The following is a 13,973-nucleotide window of genomic DNA, read 5'->3' as shown; positions in this document are numbered from 1 at the left end:
ATGCTGAAATAACACTCGTATTTCTTTACTAGATGACCAATCCCAGATTTTACCCTCCTACTCAACCCTTTAACTCCCAAGATGTGATTGTTAATTCTCTCCTCTAGCTGCTGAACTTTACCTTGTGAAGTAGTTACAAAAATTTGTTGTTAGATCAAGATAACTTCTACCTGATGAGTTTAGATATTCTCATTACCTGTTGCAGAATGATGTGCAGTTATTATAGGGAGAAGTTACATGTTGATGGGAAAAAGGGTTAATCTCTTTGCACAGTACACATTGATCTAATTCCTCTCTCTTTTCAATTTTTTTTTTTTTTTTCAGATCATAGGCTTTGTTCTTATACTTTGTCCAGCCTACTCCAAAGTTACAGATCTTTTCACCAGTTGGCCAATAGTAGGAGGCACCATAGCATGTGGAGTGTTTATTATGCTGGTTGCTGCGGTTGGAATTTATGGCGCTGTTAAGCATCACCAGATAATTCTTTTCTTTGTATCCTTTTCATCTTTTCTTATGGATTATCATGGGCTTTCACTTTTCAGGATGTTTTTGAAAATGAATCATAGCGAGTTTGTGTTGTTGTTATGCTCAACTCAGGGTCAAAAGCTTAAGTTGAGTCTGACAGATAAAATGTGAGAGTTGTTTACAAAAAAAAGTTTAGCCATGTTTTTTACGTAGACATTGATTTTTGTGAAAACTATCAAGAAAGCTTTTAACTAGCACTAGAGTAACTTCTGTTTACTTTGAACAATCCACCTATCACACAATCCTTTGGTCAAACGGTTGTCAAAAACTGGGGCCTGAGTTACTTTTTGCTCAACTAAATGGCCCTAATTGTATGCAAGAGCTACTTGTTCATGTATGCTACTGTTATGCAGTAATGACTTATCCAAAATGTCAAGTTTTCCACCAGTTAAAAAATGCATGGCTAGAGTAACTGTTTACATCCTAGCATATGTACATTCTCCATACTGTTCTCTATACAATTCCTAAAGAGCTGATAATGAGAATTTGTTCAACGATCAAGAGTTTCTTTAGTCGGTGATCATTACCTTTATTCCCATGACCTTAATGTGTGATTCAGGGGTGATATTGTAAGGAGAAATTAGATGCCAGTCACTCCTAAGGGTCAAATGGTGAACCTCTTACACTTTTTCAGCAGTATGCATATCCCATAATTATGGTAATCTGTTTAAAAATTAACCCTTTAACTCCCAGATCAAATTTGTAATTCTCCTTACTGTCAGCCATATAATTCTTATGATGTTTGTTCAGAGAATTTAGTATTGGATCAACTAATTATCCCCAAATTGATATTTTTCTTTATTGTCATTACTCATCTGGTTGATATTGTATTGATATTGTAAGGAGAAATTTTGTCTTGGTCACTAATGGGAGTTAAAGGGTTAACCCTTTAACTCCCAGAAGTGATCAACACAAAGCTTCTCCCTATAATATCCTTATGTTTTCCAGCAAACAGCTAATGAGAATATTCAAACTTATCAGGTAGAAGTTGTTGCCTTGATCTAACACCAAATTTTCATAACTAATTTACAAGGATATGTGTAGCAGCTACAGGGGAGAATTACCAATCAGATCTTGGGAGTTGAAGGCTTTAGAACTTCAGACATAGTTTGACGCTACTCTGGTTAGAGTAGACCAGAGTAGCGTCAAACTATGTCTGATTATCCACCTGGTTGCCATGTGAACTTTAATATATTTTGGTTTAGAACTTCTTTAGTTGGTGATCATTTCTTTTATTCTCATGACCTTTATGTGTGTTTTATGGATGAGATTGTGAGGAGAAATTAGATACTGGTTACTTTTAGGGGTTAAAGGGCTTTGGCTTGAAGAAGTTTGTATCCTTAGCTACCGTCAGTTCATGGCAATCATGGTTATCTTGTTCATAATTCTATTTTCTGTATCTTTGGCGGCACTCTGCATATCATCAACTCAGAGGGATAACCTTATGTGGAAAGCTTGGAAATCTGTTAGTAACAAAACTAAAGAAGAAGTTCAGAACGTTGGAGACTGCTGTGGTTTCAATGCAACATACAAGAATAAAACTAAAGATCACCCATCATGTAGTGGGGTATTTATGATCACATATTTCTTTTGATTTGAAATAGTTTTTGATTTGACACCAACTCATTGATTTGATACTATTAGTTTGTAGTGGCAATGCACATAGATTGGACTCTTCCTAAAATCCATACTTGTTATACAGGGTGTTTACTTCAAAGAAAGAATTATTAGTTGGGTATACCTTGGATTAAATTTGTTACTTTCCCCAGGTTTAGGCAAATTTCCAGTCCTGGTTTTGTATTAGTATGACAGTCCAACAGTCCAATGTTATTCCTCTTTTTTTCAGCTTTCTTGTTGTCACGGAGAAAAGGCATATACCTGTCGCAAGTGTCCTACTTGCTATGGCTATTTAAGGGACAATGGCTTGGACACATTAAAGAATGCTGTGGGAGGAATAGGTCTCTTTTTTAGTTTTACAATGGTAAGGGCTGATTTACTTCCTAAAACCCATAATACCCCAGCATAAACATGAATATTCTCCATACCATTCCTCATACATTTTGTAAAATGCTGGCAAGGAGAATTTGTTATTTATAAGCAACCAAGAGCCTTTTAAGTTGGGCGTTGTTTCCTTATTGTGACCTTAATGTGTGATGTTAAATGTTAGTCACTCTTAGGAGTCAAAGGGAGAAACTGACTCTGTGTGACTGATGGTAATTGGCTGACCAACAGATTAACATATTGACATGGCAACCAACTGAACGACTGACTGACTGAGTGACTTCCTTTGCTGATTGACTGACTGTTTGTCTGTCAGTCTGTTTGGCCAGCTGTCCTATGCACTGACTGACTGTCTAACAGGCCAGTTGGCTGAAATACAATTTAGTGCCTGACTAATTGACTCGCTAATTGACTCGCTGACAGAGAAACTACTTACTTCTTGCTTGACTTACCTGCTGCCTGGCTGATAAACTGACCAACTAGAACAACTACAAACATCTGAGAATGAAGCTGATCACCAGTCTTGGGACTAGTAGAAGTTTTCAGTTATTTTATGGTTAATTCATCTAGTAAATTACTTTATTTATTTATTTACTCTTTCAGTTTTTGGGAATTTACTTGGCTTTCCGATATAGGCATCTTAAAGATCCAAGAGCAAACCCCAGTGCGTTTCTATGACTGTAAACAGGTCCTAAAGGCTTCAGGACAATTGCCTTATTTACGTCAGCTTCAGCACCAAGAAGCTCCTTTGTTATCAAAGCTGTGAACAGTCTCAAAGCTTGAGTAGTCCAAAGAAAATTGCAGTCTTTTTTAGAGCCATACAGGGTGATATAGAGTTATTCACTTTACAGAATGAATCATTCCACTGTTAACAACAAAACTAAATGACATACACGAAATATAAATGACACCTAGTCCTTTCCCAAGTTTTCTTTAAAGGGCAGTCATAATTTTTATCATGGTCATCATTATCATCTTTATCATCATTGTCCTCTTTATTGTCATTGTTATTGTTCTTTTTTTCTCCTTACAGTATTGATTGAAAGTAAATGTAGATGAGATAAACTGAAAGGCTTATTTGTCAATCAACATGGAGCTGCAACAACCCCCTCCCCCTCCCCCTCCCCTGTACATCTGACCTTTCGAAGATTGGTTTGTTGTAATTCCTACCACCCTCCTTCCCCCCCCCACCCACCTACCCCAAGGCAAAAATTGCATTCTGTTATTCCAATGCACCACTCATGCACAATTTTTTTATTGAATGATTCAGTTTGTGATCAATGAATGTTGTAGAATGTAGCAAAGTCATGAATTAGTTATGAGTACATGTACATATTAGTTGTGTATTTTGCTGGTTCAAATATGCCACTCACTCAGGCAAGTTTTTAAAAACTCCCCACCTCTGGAGCACAAACAACAGTAAAATGCTTGTGGGTAGTCAAGAAGGATGTTGAAGCTTCAAATTTATTGGCACTTTACAGTGGCAACTGCACAACCTTGTAGTATCATTTCTGAGTGAATCTGTAGAATCAACTTCAAAATGGATTAAGGTGCAGAACCATTTATGAGATAGTAAGTTCATTTACAAGTGAACAAAATCTCATTATAAAGGGAAAGAGTTATTTCCAGTATTGAATTTAAGAGAATAGACTGAAGATAATTTGGAAGTAGCTTATTTATATGCTTACTTGTAGTTCTTACACATACATCTTGACTTTAAAAAAATGTTAAAATTTAAGCTTGGCTCACATCAACTATCATGCCATAGAAATCTCAAGCTCATAATTTCATTGTTTAAGAGTTTCTTTTGTTTAGGTGGACTTGTTCACAGTTAAATTTCCATCTGTGCAGCTAAGCTCTGTTCACAGGAAAGTTTTGATGTTGCCTCTTTTTATGATCTTGGAATACTGTGTAGTTTGACATACATTTGTAGGAAGCAAATTACTCCTATCATTGACTAAAATTTTGTCTTCGGACTTAAAAGAATTCTAGTTTGTAATAATAATAATGTGCAAAAAAAATTTCCCTATTTGAGATTTTAAAAAAACAAAAATTCTAGGTTTTCATCATGATGAGTTTGCACATTTGGTCATCTGCTTTAGTTATTGTACAAATTGCAGAATATTTAGTTGTAGAAATAAAATGAATGTGATAAGGTTACTCTCAGCTTATTGGCTCAACTTTGTCTGTCATTCTCAGGAAAAGCTGAAAATATTTTTAGAATATTACTGTGTCATTACAACCAGCTACTGAATGACCAAACAGCTAGAAATCCTGTTACTCAGTCAATATATACTTATTTTTTATTGTTTTCCTTTGTGTTGTGATATCCATTTAGATTGGTCATAACACAAACAACATTTGGGAACAGTTTAAGTGTTTTTTGCTTTACAAGTATGACTTAAAACATAAAACCTTTGGGGATGATTTAAAATTGATGTCTCACTAGAGGGTTAGCATAGTATATGTTTAACAAAAGTTGGATTTCTTTTACTTTCTTTGCCTTACTGAGCTGGGCTGTTCAAAGCTGGGTTTAGTTAAACCAGGATTAGTGTGAAATCTGATTTCAGATCTGAAAGCATTAAAAAAGTTCAGTTAAATTCCATTTGTCTACAGTTTGATGATTGAATGCTCTAAAAAAGAATTGGAAAAAATATCCTAAAATGGCTTTTGAACAGAGAAATATAGAAACCTGGATTAAACTCTTGGTTAGTGCTAATAGACCTTTGAACAACTGGGCCTTGATCTGTAAAAATAATTAAGTTGTGTTTTAGACAGTTGACCCTGTAACTCCTAGAAGTGATTGACATGTAACTTCTCCCTTAAAATACATGAAAGAACTAACCCCTTTAATTCCTAAGATCTGATTGTAAATTCTCTCCTCAAACTGCCACACATTTCCTTGTAAATTTGTTATGAGAATTTAGGGTTAGATAAAGCTAATGGCCTCCACCTGATAAGTTTGAGTATTCTCCTCTCTTGTTTGCTAAATTATATGTAGATATTGTTGGGAGAAGTTAGAGGTTAATCACTTCTGGGGGTCAAAGGGTTATGTGTTTTGACAGCAAACTTTAATATTTTACCTCAAATATTTTGAACTTGTATTTGTAATTTGTTCTTATTCAGAGATTTTTGCTTGTTTACCTTACATCAGTATTACTTCAAAAGTACAAAAACATAGCTGTTACTAAATTGTACAGTAGATTGAATAACATTATTAGCAATGGTAAAGTATGTTCAGATGATCAATTGAAGGGTTACAGGTGATTTTAGGTAAACTTTTGATTAAAAAAGTATTAAACATCATTCTTGAAATGTGAACTGGACCAAAGTTTTGAGATGTGTCAGTACTCTTTGATAGAGTTCAAAGATACTTTGACGGGTGGAGGTTTACTTAATCCACTGACCCCTCAGAGTGACAAGCATCTAATTTCTCCTTAACACATCACTCTGCCCCACCACCTCTCCTCCCCCCCTCATCACACATTAAGGTCATGAGAATAAAGGAAATGATCAGCAACCTAAGATGCTTTTGATGGTGAAAAAAATTACTATTTTCAGCATTTTAGGAAATGTGTACTGGAAAGTGTGAAAAATATATTTCTACTGATATTGGCTGTGAAGTGTCAAGTGTCCACATATGGTTTCAGTACTTCTAAATTGCAATTCTCTGCTGGAATGCTGCTTCGACACTTTTTTTTCGGTTGTTTCATTAGTAACAGTTAAAAGGACTGCCCCTTATGTACATGCTGTGATTATTACTTTGGCATTTTGGGTTACCATAGCAATACAGTCTCTTTTATTTTAATTTACTTTCATGAACCTGTTGCTGAAAACAAGTTTAGTGACCTCCCATCTTTTACTTTTTGAAGTTCAGTTGGCATACAAACCATTGCACAGAGTGAAACAATTCTGTATTTTCAAATCAGAGCCACCCTATTTTTTATTATTATTATTATTATTATTATTATTATTATTATTATTAAAGGAGGCTTAACTTGTGGCAGATATAACGTGCTCTCTGATTGGCTAAGTGGGACTATATTCATTTCCGGGAAAATGGCCACTGGATTGGCCAAAGCCACATGCACAACACACGTCCATTAGCAAGAAGGAAACATCTGGCCGTGGGTATATGGAAACATCTGGCCGTGGGTATATCGTGTGGGGTCAGATTAATTACGCTCGAAAATTTGAGCTTTAGGCTTTTGAGCGTCACCCCTAAAAACGTGGCATTATGTCGAAAATCATGCTAAAATGTTTCATTATGCTCAATTTAATTATTCAATTAAAAGCTGTAGAGAGCCCCTCAACCTCCCCTCCCCCATTCCCACCACAAACAGGTAAAACGTGCTTAAAAAAGTGGCTTGCCGAAGTTCAGAACACAACGATTTACTTGATTCAGGCTACAGAATTCATCTCTTGGTGAAGGACACTTTTGAGAAGTTTGGTCATTATGCCGATATTGCACCTGATGCTCTGAGGACTATAGCATTATGACCAAAATTATACCGGCATATAGCTTATCTGACCCTAATATCGCGCCGATGTCGCAATGAATAAGCTGTGGACAAACAAAAGCCGCAGCAGAAAATGAATGAATAAACATCATGTCGGGTCTAATAAATCTTCGGTCCAGAAAAGACATTAATATAATGACTGAAATTAAGTACTGCAAGAGACGAAAGCTGTTAAAAGTAGATTTTTAAAAAATCAAGAACAAGAAGTCAATAAATGGCTGTTTCGCGAGAATGCGCTACAGAAACAACAATCTTTTTTTCTCGAATAAGAACCCACGCGTTAATAAGCGCCCACGTACCCTCGAAAAGGCCCCCCGCTCGGATAGACGTCCCCCTAGGTGAGACAAAATATCAAACAAAGGCCCCTCAACTTTTTAAACAGAAGGAATTCAAGGAAAACCTGTTTCTATTGCCACTTTAACTTTTTAAGTTTCAACCACAGCTAGCTCCTCCTTTTAAGCCGAAATTTTAAATAAATACCCCGGCACTCGTTAGAGGAAATCCGTATTTGTTGTTTCACTCTGGGTTGAAAAGTAAGTCTCGATTTGACGCGCACGACCCACTTTTCGCAGCCCGTGTCTCCACACATAAAATGTGACCACACTGAAAACTGCAATTATCGTATATTGGTCTCGTTTCAAAAACTGGTTACGGAACATCGTGGGGTTACTACTTTCTTTTGTTAATCAGTAGTTTTGACAAAGAATGCCGTTTAGTTACAGCACAATTGCTTTTGTCGGTTCACGATTCGCATCAATAAAAGTTCAATAAACTGTAATGTTCAATTTGCATTCCCAAGTGGCTGACTTAAAAGCTTAGCTTTACGAAATTGAATAATTTAACGCACAAGGGATGCTTGACTGGCTTTCAAATGTACAAAATAGTAGTTAATCAGTTTTGAAGGGTTCTCCAATTTTCACTTCGCTCTGAAGAACTTACTAATTCGGGAATTGCAAGTTGGCAGATGCTGTTCTTGCTTGAATAGTATTTGGGAAGATGAGAGTTGTTTTGAGGTAAGTTGAATATGAATCGTTTGTTTACTATTCTTCACGATTAGTCCTAAAACCGCCCTTATTTATTGTACAAGGCTTGAACTCAAAGTAACACACGATCGATCTAACGGTATTGTTTGCTGAGATTTGAAGTACGTCCCTAATCTTCATGTCAGATTTTTAAAGAGTTGCGTTGGGTGATTTCATCCCAAAAAAAGCTGTATTCCGATTGATTATATGCGAGGAACTAAACTGGAAATAAATTCCACTGAGGACTAATTTCAAGTGTTTTAGAGGAACTTGAAGAGCTCGTTGGCCTTCGTAAATCCAACCCATCGCATCAGCATTTGACGCTTACATTGGAGATCACAACGCAGACAAATAAAAGTCAAATTAAAGTAAACTGGAGTAAAAGAAACAGTCTCTTGAGAACTGTCTCTTAATTAAAACAACAAAGCTGAATTGAATATGCCCGATTTAAAAAATTTTGTTTTATGGAAGTGTGACTGATTATGGCTCATGTAAATCACAATTCCAATTCTTTCGAAGGGTTTGCCACTTGTGCGAATGAATTTCCCGTTGACTGCATGTTAAAAAAAAAAATTAGAATGAACGAAATTTTTAAGTTTGATGTAGAATGAAAACCGAGTGGAAATGAGTGCTAAAGAGATTGGGGTTAGATTTTGGCTTCAGCTGAGAGTAGACTGGGATCGATTTTAGCGGAATGGTTGAAGGAGACGATGAGTAAAATTTTCCTAAGTGGAGCAATTTCGGAAACGCCGTCGTTGCCCTCAGAATCTCAAAATGTGTTCATTGAACACGCCTTTTTCTCATAAATGCCTTTCATTGATAGCGGTGATAAAAATCTACTGGTTTTCGCTACAACTTTGCTCTATATGTAGTCTTGAATGTGTGAGTGTCCTCTAGCTTTGATCGGATCAATTCCGTGTTTCATTTCGTTTCGTGTTTTCACCCAAGGAAAACAATTCCCACACCTCCTCACTCACTTGAAAAAGAAAAAAAAAAGAAAGCAGCTTTCAAGTTCCATATGTACAAACTTAGATATTCGAGCAATGACCCCAAGTTTATCTTAAGCGATACTGTCTCCGTGTTTCAGTGAAACAAACCACAGCTTACATGATCGTTTGTTTATTTATATCGTAGTTGTAATATCGCTTTCGTGGATGCTTTATAGAAACTGGAAATCCTTGGCTTGACTTGCACCCGACTATTTGCTCTTTGCACTTTGTGATGAACTATCACTGAGCAATTTCCTTGTGAGACCCGAGTGATGTAGTTGCATTACTTGACTTCTGAGACTGTTTCAGCACAAAACATTTTCCTCTTTCCGTAATCACCCGACCATAATCCCTGAAAATAAAACCAAGGGTTTGATTTTGAAATACAAACATAAAATTCTAGATAAAGAATTTTTGGCTGTCATTCTTATTCGATTTAACAATAAGCTGATTGGTTGACGATAAAAGGTTTAACGGAACGGTAGAAGTCAAAACAGCGAGTGTCTTAAGTCTTTTGCGCTGGGAAGCAATACGCCGACTGAGATAATTATCTCACCTTTCGGCCTCTGTGGTTTTCCTGTATGTGCGTGTTCCTCTATCTGATTACTTGAGTGATCAAATTTATAATGAAAACTTTGGGTCCGTGATGAGACCGCCTAAAATTGCGATGTAGAAGGATGTCTTTTCATATTTGAATGTGTACTACGACCGTGTTAGACTTTTTTTTTCGGTGAAGTTTGCTGGTTGAGACTCGTCAAATAGGCTTAAATTGCCGACATTTAGCCTACGAGAGAAAAAGACTCGCTGGTTGTTTTGTTTAGTTCTGATCCACGTAATATAGTTTGATACTACAATCACTTGATTCTAAAATCCTTTCCAAAAACAATCGTTGCGTAAAAGATTGCGAAAGTTCATATTAAATTCGAGCTCCTTATATGAGCATTGATATCTGAGTGCAGCTGACTATGTTTTCAAGCTGACAACTTGAATAAACAATCTAAAATCTGGGAACTCACTCTGGGAACTCGTTCACCTCGAGCAAGCTACAACCAGCGGCAAAAAATCTTGGTATGCTTCTTGTTTTTTTCCTAACCTAGTTGTGATGTTTCCCACCTCTGACTCTACGGCCACCTCTAACACAATTTTGAGTCTATTATACCTGACCTTACGGCTGGAATTCAAATCTGCTTTTGAATGGAAGGGAACTCCTCCCTTAAAATAATAGGAAAAAGCTTTTTGAACACAGTGATTGATACTCTAAACATTTTAAACGGCTAAAATCTGGCAAATGATTCTGTCTCGTGACGAAAGAGGTGATCAAAACGTATCAAATATCGAGTAGCGTTCGGCCAACGTTTCAATGAGCAACTCTGTTTAAGGGGGGATTCTACCTAAAAAAAGTGCATTTTTTCAAATAATTGTAGGAATTTAAGTTTTGGTCACAACTATCTAAAACTATATATCACTGGAAAGCTTATGAACTATATTTTTCAAAAAAAGGTGTTATGTCACACCTGCAGCAAATGTAACCTGACACCGGTCATTTCAATTAACAACTTGTAGTGTCTCACCTATATGTACTTGAGTAAAGATTGTTAGAAACTGTTTCAATGAAATACCAATATTTTGCTGTTATTCTAAAGAATATTGAATACTTGTTGGGATGAGTGAAGGATTTCAAGAATTTTTTAAATTTGACATCACAGCACTGGTGTCAAGTTACACATCTAACACATGATCACTATTTGTTTAATCATTTCTTTAGAAAGACCTCTATGGCATTTTCCTTCACTCATCCCAAATAACTCAATTAGATCAGCAATCCCTAAAAATTTCAGGTCCATAGCTCTCATACTTCTTGAGTAATCTTTTCTCAAGTATTAAAAAATACGTTTTGAGAAAAAAAGGCCTAAAGTTACAAGATTTTAAAATTAAACACCTCCTGTATTCAAATTATGAAGTCAATGAGTAGCCATAAGTTCAAATATAATTAGGATAGGCAAGAGCAAGAGTTAGAATGCCCCAGCTTCATATGAAACATCTTCTTTTTCACGAAGAGCCGCTTCTCTTTGAGTACGGATAAGCTGCAATCCCTGCCGGCGCTTCTTCTCCTTGGCCGTTGCCTGCTTATCAGCTTTCCGAAGCCTTGAATTATCTCTTAGTCAAAATGCATCCTCAGTAAATGCACCTCCAGGAATTGAAAGCCTTTCCATCAATCTTTCTCTGCTTTCTGCACCTCTGTGGAAGTGGCAGACTGCAGACGCAGCAGCACACCGGACAACTTTCACTCCATGGTGTTTATGTTTGGGACACCGGACCCAAACCATTGCGTTGATGCTTTCATTTGGGTTCTGGGTTTTTCCTCGTACACATCTTTCTAAAAGTTTACTGTCACTTAATGACACAAATGTGGGTTTTAGAGTCTCCACGAAGACTTCGGGCAAACAGTCATCTCCTTTGTAGGTACTGGTTCCTGTTGCCTGGTCCTGTTGCCATTTGCACCATGATGAATCACCTGGTGGACAGAAGCGGTGTTGTTTAGCATTGTCAGTTGAATTTACACAGTGATGGAGAATGGCAATAATATTTTTTTCATAGCATAAACTGCAATGTCAACCTCCCGTTCAGAGGGATTTGCCTTGGTCAAGGTGTTTTGCCGGATTGCTAGGCCATAGTACCTTTGAAGCTGCTTGATCTTTCCTTCTGTAAGCCGGCCACGCCCTCCTATAGGTTTTCCATCAGCAAGTTTACCCTTACTGCATGCCTTCAAATTCATTAAATGTTTGCCCATCCTTTTCTGCACATGGCCTACACAATCCAGTTTAATAACTTCACAGTCATCATAGGCATGTTGAACAGTGTTAAAGGCCTTACTGTCCCCGTCTGACACCATCCATTTGTACCTCATGTTATGAAGTTCGATGGATCTATTCCAAAGAACAGAAGCTCCTTCTGCTTCCATAGCAGGTGAACTTCCTTCGAAGTTGATGTCACAATCTCCAGATGCAACATGCTCCCTCCTCCATTCTTCAAACTCTTCCACATTCCCTTCACATTGTGAGTTCTTTAGGGAGCACTTACGGCAAGATTTAGACATCACGTGATAGTCTAAAACTTCTCCTGTGTCAATTGAGATGACGAAAACAACACCTGTTAGTGATGTGAAACCTCTTTTGGCCCAAGTGCCATCAAAGCTAACAGCAGCATCAATTATTGTGGTGCTGTCTGAGATGCCATTTTCCTCCATGATTAGCTTTCGGAGCCTTTGGCCTGCACCTTTTAGTTCTTCTTTTGCTTCACTTTCCAGTGCTTCCAAAATTACATCAACTTGCTTGTAGTAAGCAGCTCTTGACAAACAAGGCATGTTCATTATCGCACAGAAAGAAGAGAGTCCGTCGTAGCCACTTCCAGTTTCTATTGAGTGGTAGACAGCTCTCCGGTTGACATCAAATGATTTGCCTTTCTTGGCAAGGTTGGGTGATGTCTGCCAAGGAGTACTTTCATCACAAGAATTGCAGTGAATGGAGAGATCTGACATCAGTCCATAACGGCTAGCGGTATTTTCTTCAATAGTAAGGTCTCCTATATTAAAAACATGACGGAAAAGGATGCTATTAGCTATAGTTACTGAACCAAACAGAACCACAATGTTGGAGCATTAGTTCACACCTCCATAAATGTGTACAAGTGTTGCAGTGAAGAAAGATCAGAAAAAATGATTAAACAATAATAAAACTCCTTTTCTGCAAATAATTCTAACTATCGTTTTTCTTTAGGTTCAAGGGGCTGAAAAGCATATTTATGATGTGTGATATTTTTCTCACCTTCTTCGCATTTGTGTAAAGTTGAGAGCACAGAAGAGAAGCTCTTTAGATCAACGAGCCTGTATCCTTTTTCTACCTCAGCTACCTCGAAAACTTTTTTGTTTTCATCAGAACTTGAAGAAGACTCATCTTCTGAGCTCTGGAATCTCATCTTCTTCCTTGAAGAACTAGGAAGCTGATCGCTTTCTTCGCCAAAATCTGACAGATCAGACTGATCGTGCGAAGTTCCTGGGGTCGGTTCGTTTGGTTCACTCTTCCTGTTGCAACCGCTTTTCTTCAGTAATTGCGCTTTTTTACGATCTCCTCCATGCCCCTTTCTTTTCCTAGTTTTCCTGTAAACGGTTCTTTTCTTCTTTCCAGTCATTCCAGCACAAAAGAGACAAAAGGAGTTCAATATTTCGCAATACACTGTGACAACTTTCACACAAAAATCTCTCACTCGTCTCCAGTGTTACTCTTTCAATTTCTTATTTTCCCCTTCATGTAAGACAGCACAAGGATTCTAAGGGGCGTTTCGGGCTTGTTTGACATATTTTGAGCTCCAAACAGGCTGGTAAACAAGTAAGAAACAAAAAATGCTGTTTTGGTTGCCATGGAAACGAGATTTCTATTTAGATACCTCTTCTTTTCTAACGTAATTTCTCATTTATATTTTAAAATTTTTCGGTAAAAACGATCGTCAGTGTAAAGTCGAATAGTTGAACCTCGCATTTCTGAAGAAAACAAAAAAACAATATTTTGAGCTAATTTCAGGTAGAATCCCCCCTTAAAAAAAATAGTTTGTGTTCTTTTGTATTTGAGTTGCAAAAACACAACTTGCACTGGATCTTGGACATTTCCTCTCGATGATATGGAGTCCTGTATTTCTCACCTCCCATCAAGTGCAAACACGGCTGATAGCCTAGAAGATTAGGCTGGGATTCCGAGCAAAAAAAATTCAAGTTACCGCTGCCGCATTTAGATGGGAAAAGTACACAATTGAATCACGTGACTGACCCACTGCACGGTCTCGGTGAATTTCAATATGTGCTGTTAGAGATTAAGAGCGGTCCCTCCTTTGCGGCGAAGTCCGTCGCGCGAGTTAAAAAAAGG

The 13,973-nt window shown here is 37.3% G+C and overlaps 1 protein-coding gene and 1 pseudogene across 1 annotated transcript in view; one reads left to right on the top strand and one right to left on the bottom strand.

Annotated features, from left to right (window-relative positions):
- The window catches only part of LOC131771765 (tetraspanin-31-B), an 8,056-nt gene extending 2,209 nt beyond the window's left edge, over nucleotides 1–5,847 (top strand). The window contains exons 2-5 of the mRNA XM_059087631.2: nucleotides 325–492; nucleotides 1,880–2,092; nucleotides 2,372–2,506; nucleotides 3,130–5,847. Coding sequence (XP_058943614.1) covers nucleotides 325–492; nucleotides 1,880–2,092; nucleotides 2,372–2,506; nucleotides 3,130–3,204 — 591 coding nt within the window. The 3' untranslated portion in view covers nucleotides 3,205–5,847. The remainder of the gene's footprint in view (nucleotides 1–324; nucleotides 493–1,879; nucleotides 2,093–2,371; nucleotides 2,507–3,129) is intronic.
- Nucleotides 5,848–10,437: 4,590 nt separating this feature from the next.
- LOC136283819 (uncharacterized) lies at nucleotides 10,438–13,364 on the bottom strand (annotated as a pseudogene).
- Nucleotides 13,365–13,973: the final 609 nt, after the last annotated feature.

Source organism: Pocillopora verrucosa, chromosome 10 (assembly GCF_036669915.1).
Source record: "Pocillopora verrucosa isolate sample1 chromosome 10, ASM3666991v2, whole genome shotgun sequence".
Taxonomy (NCBI): Eukaryota; Metazoa; Cnidaria; class Anthozoa; order Scleractinia; family Pocilloporidae; genus Pocillopora; species Pocillopora verrucosa.
Note: the sequence above shows the minus strand (reverse complement) of the source record. Positions and strands in the feature narration are given on the sequence as shown.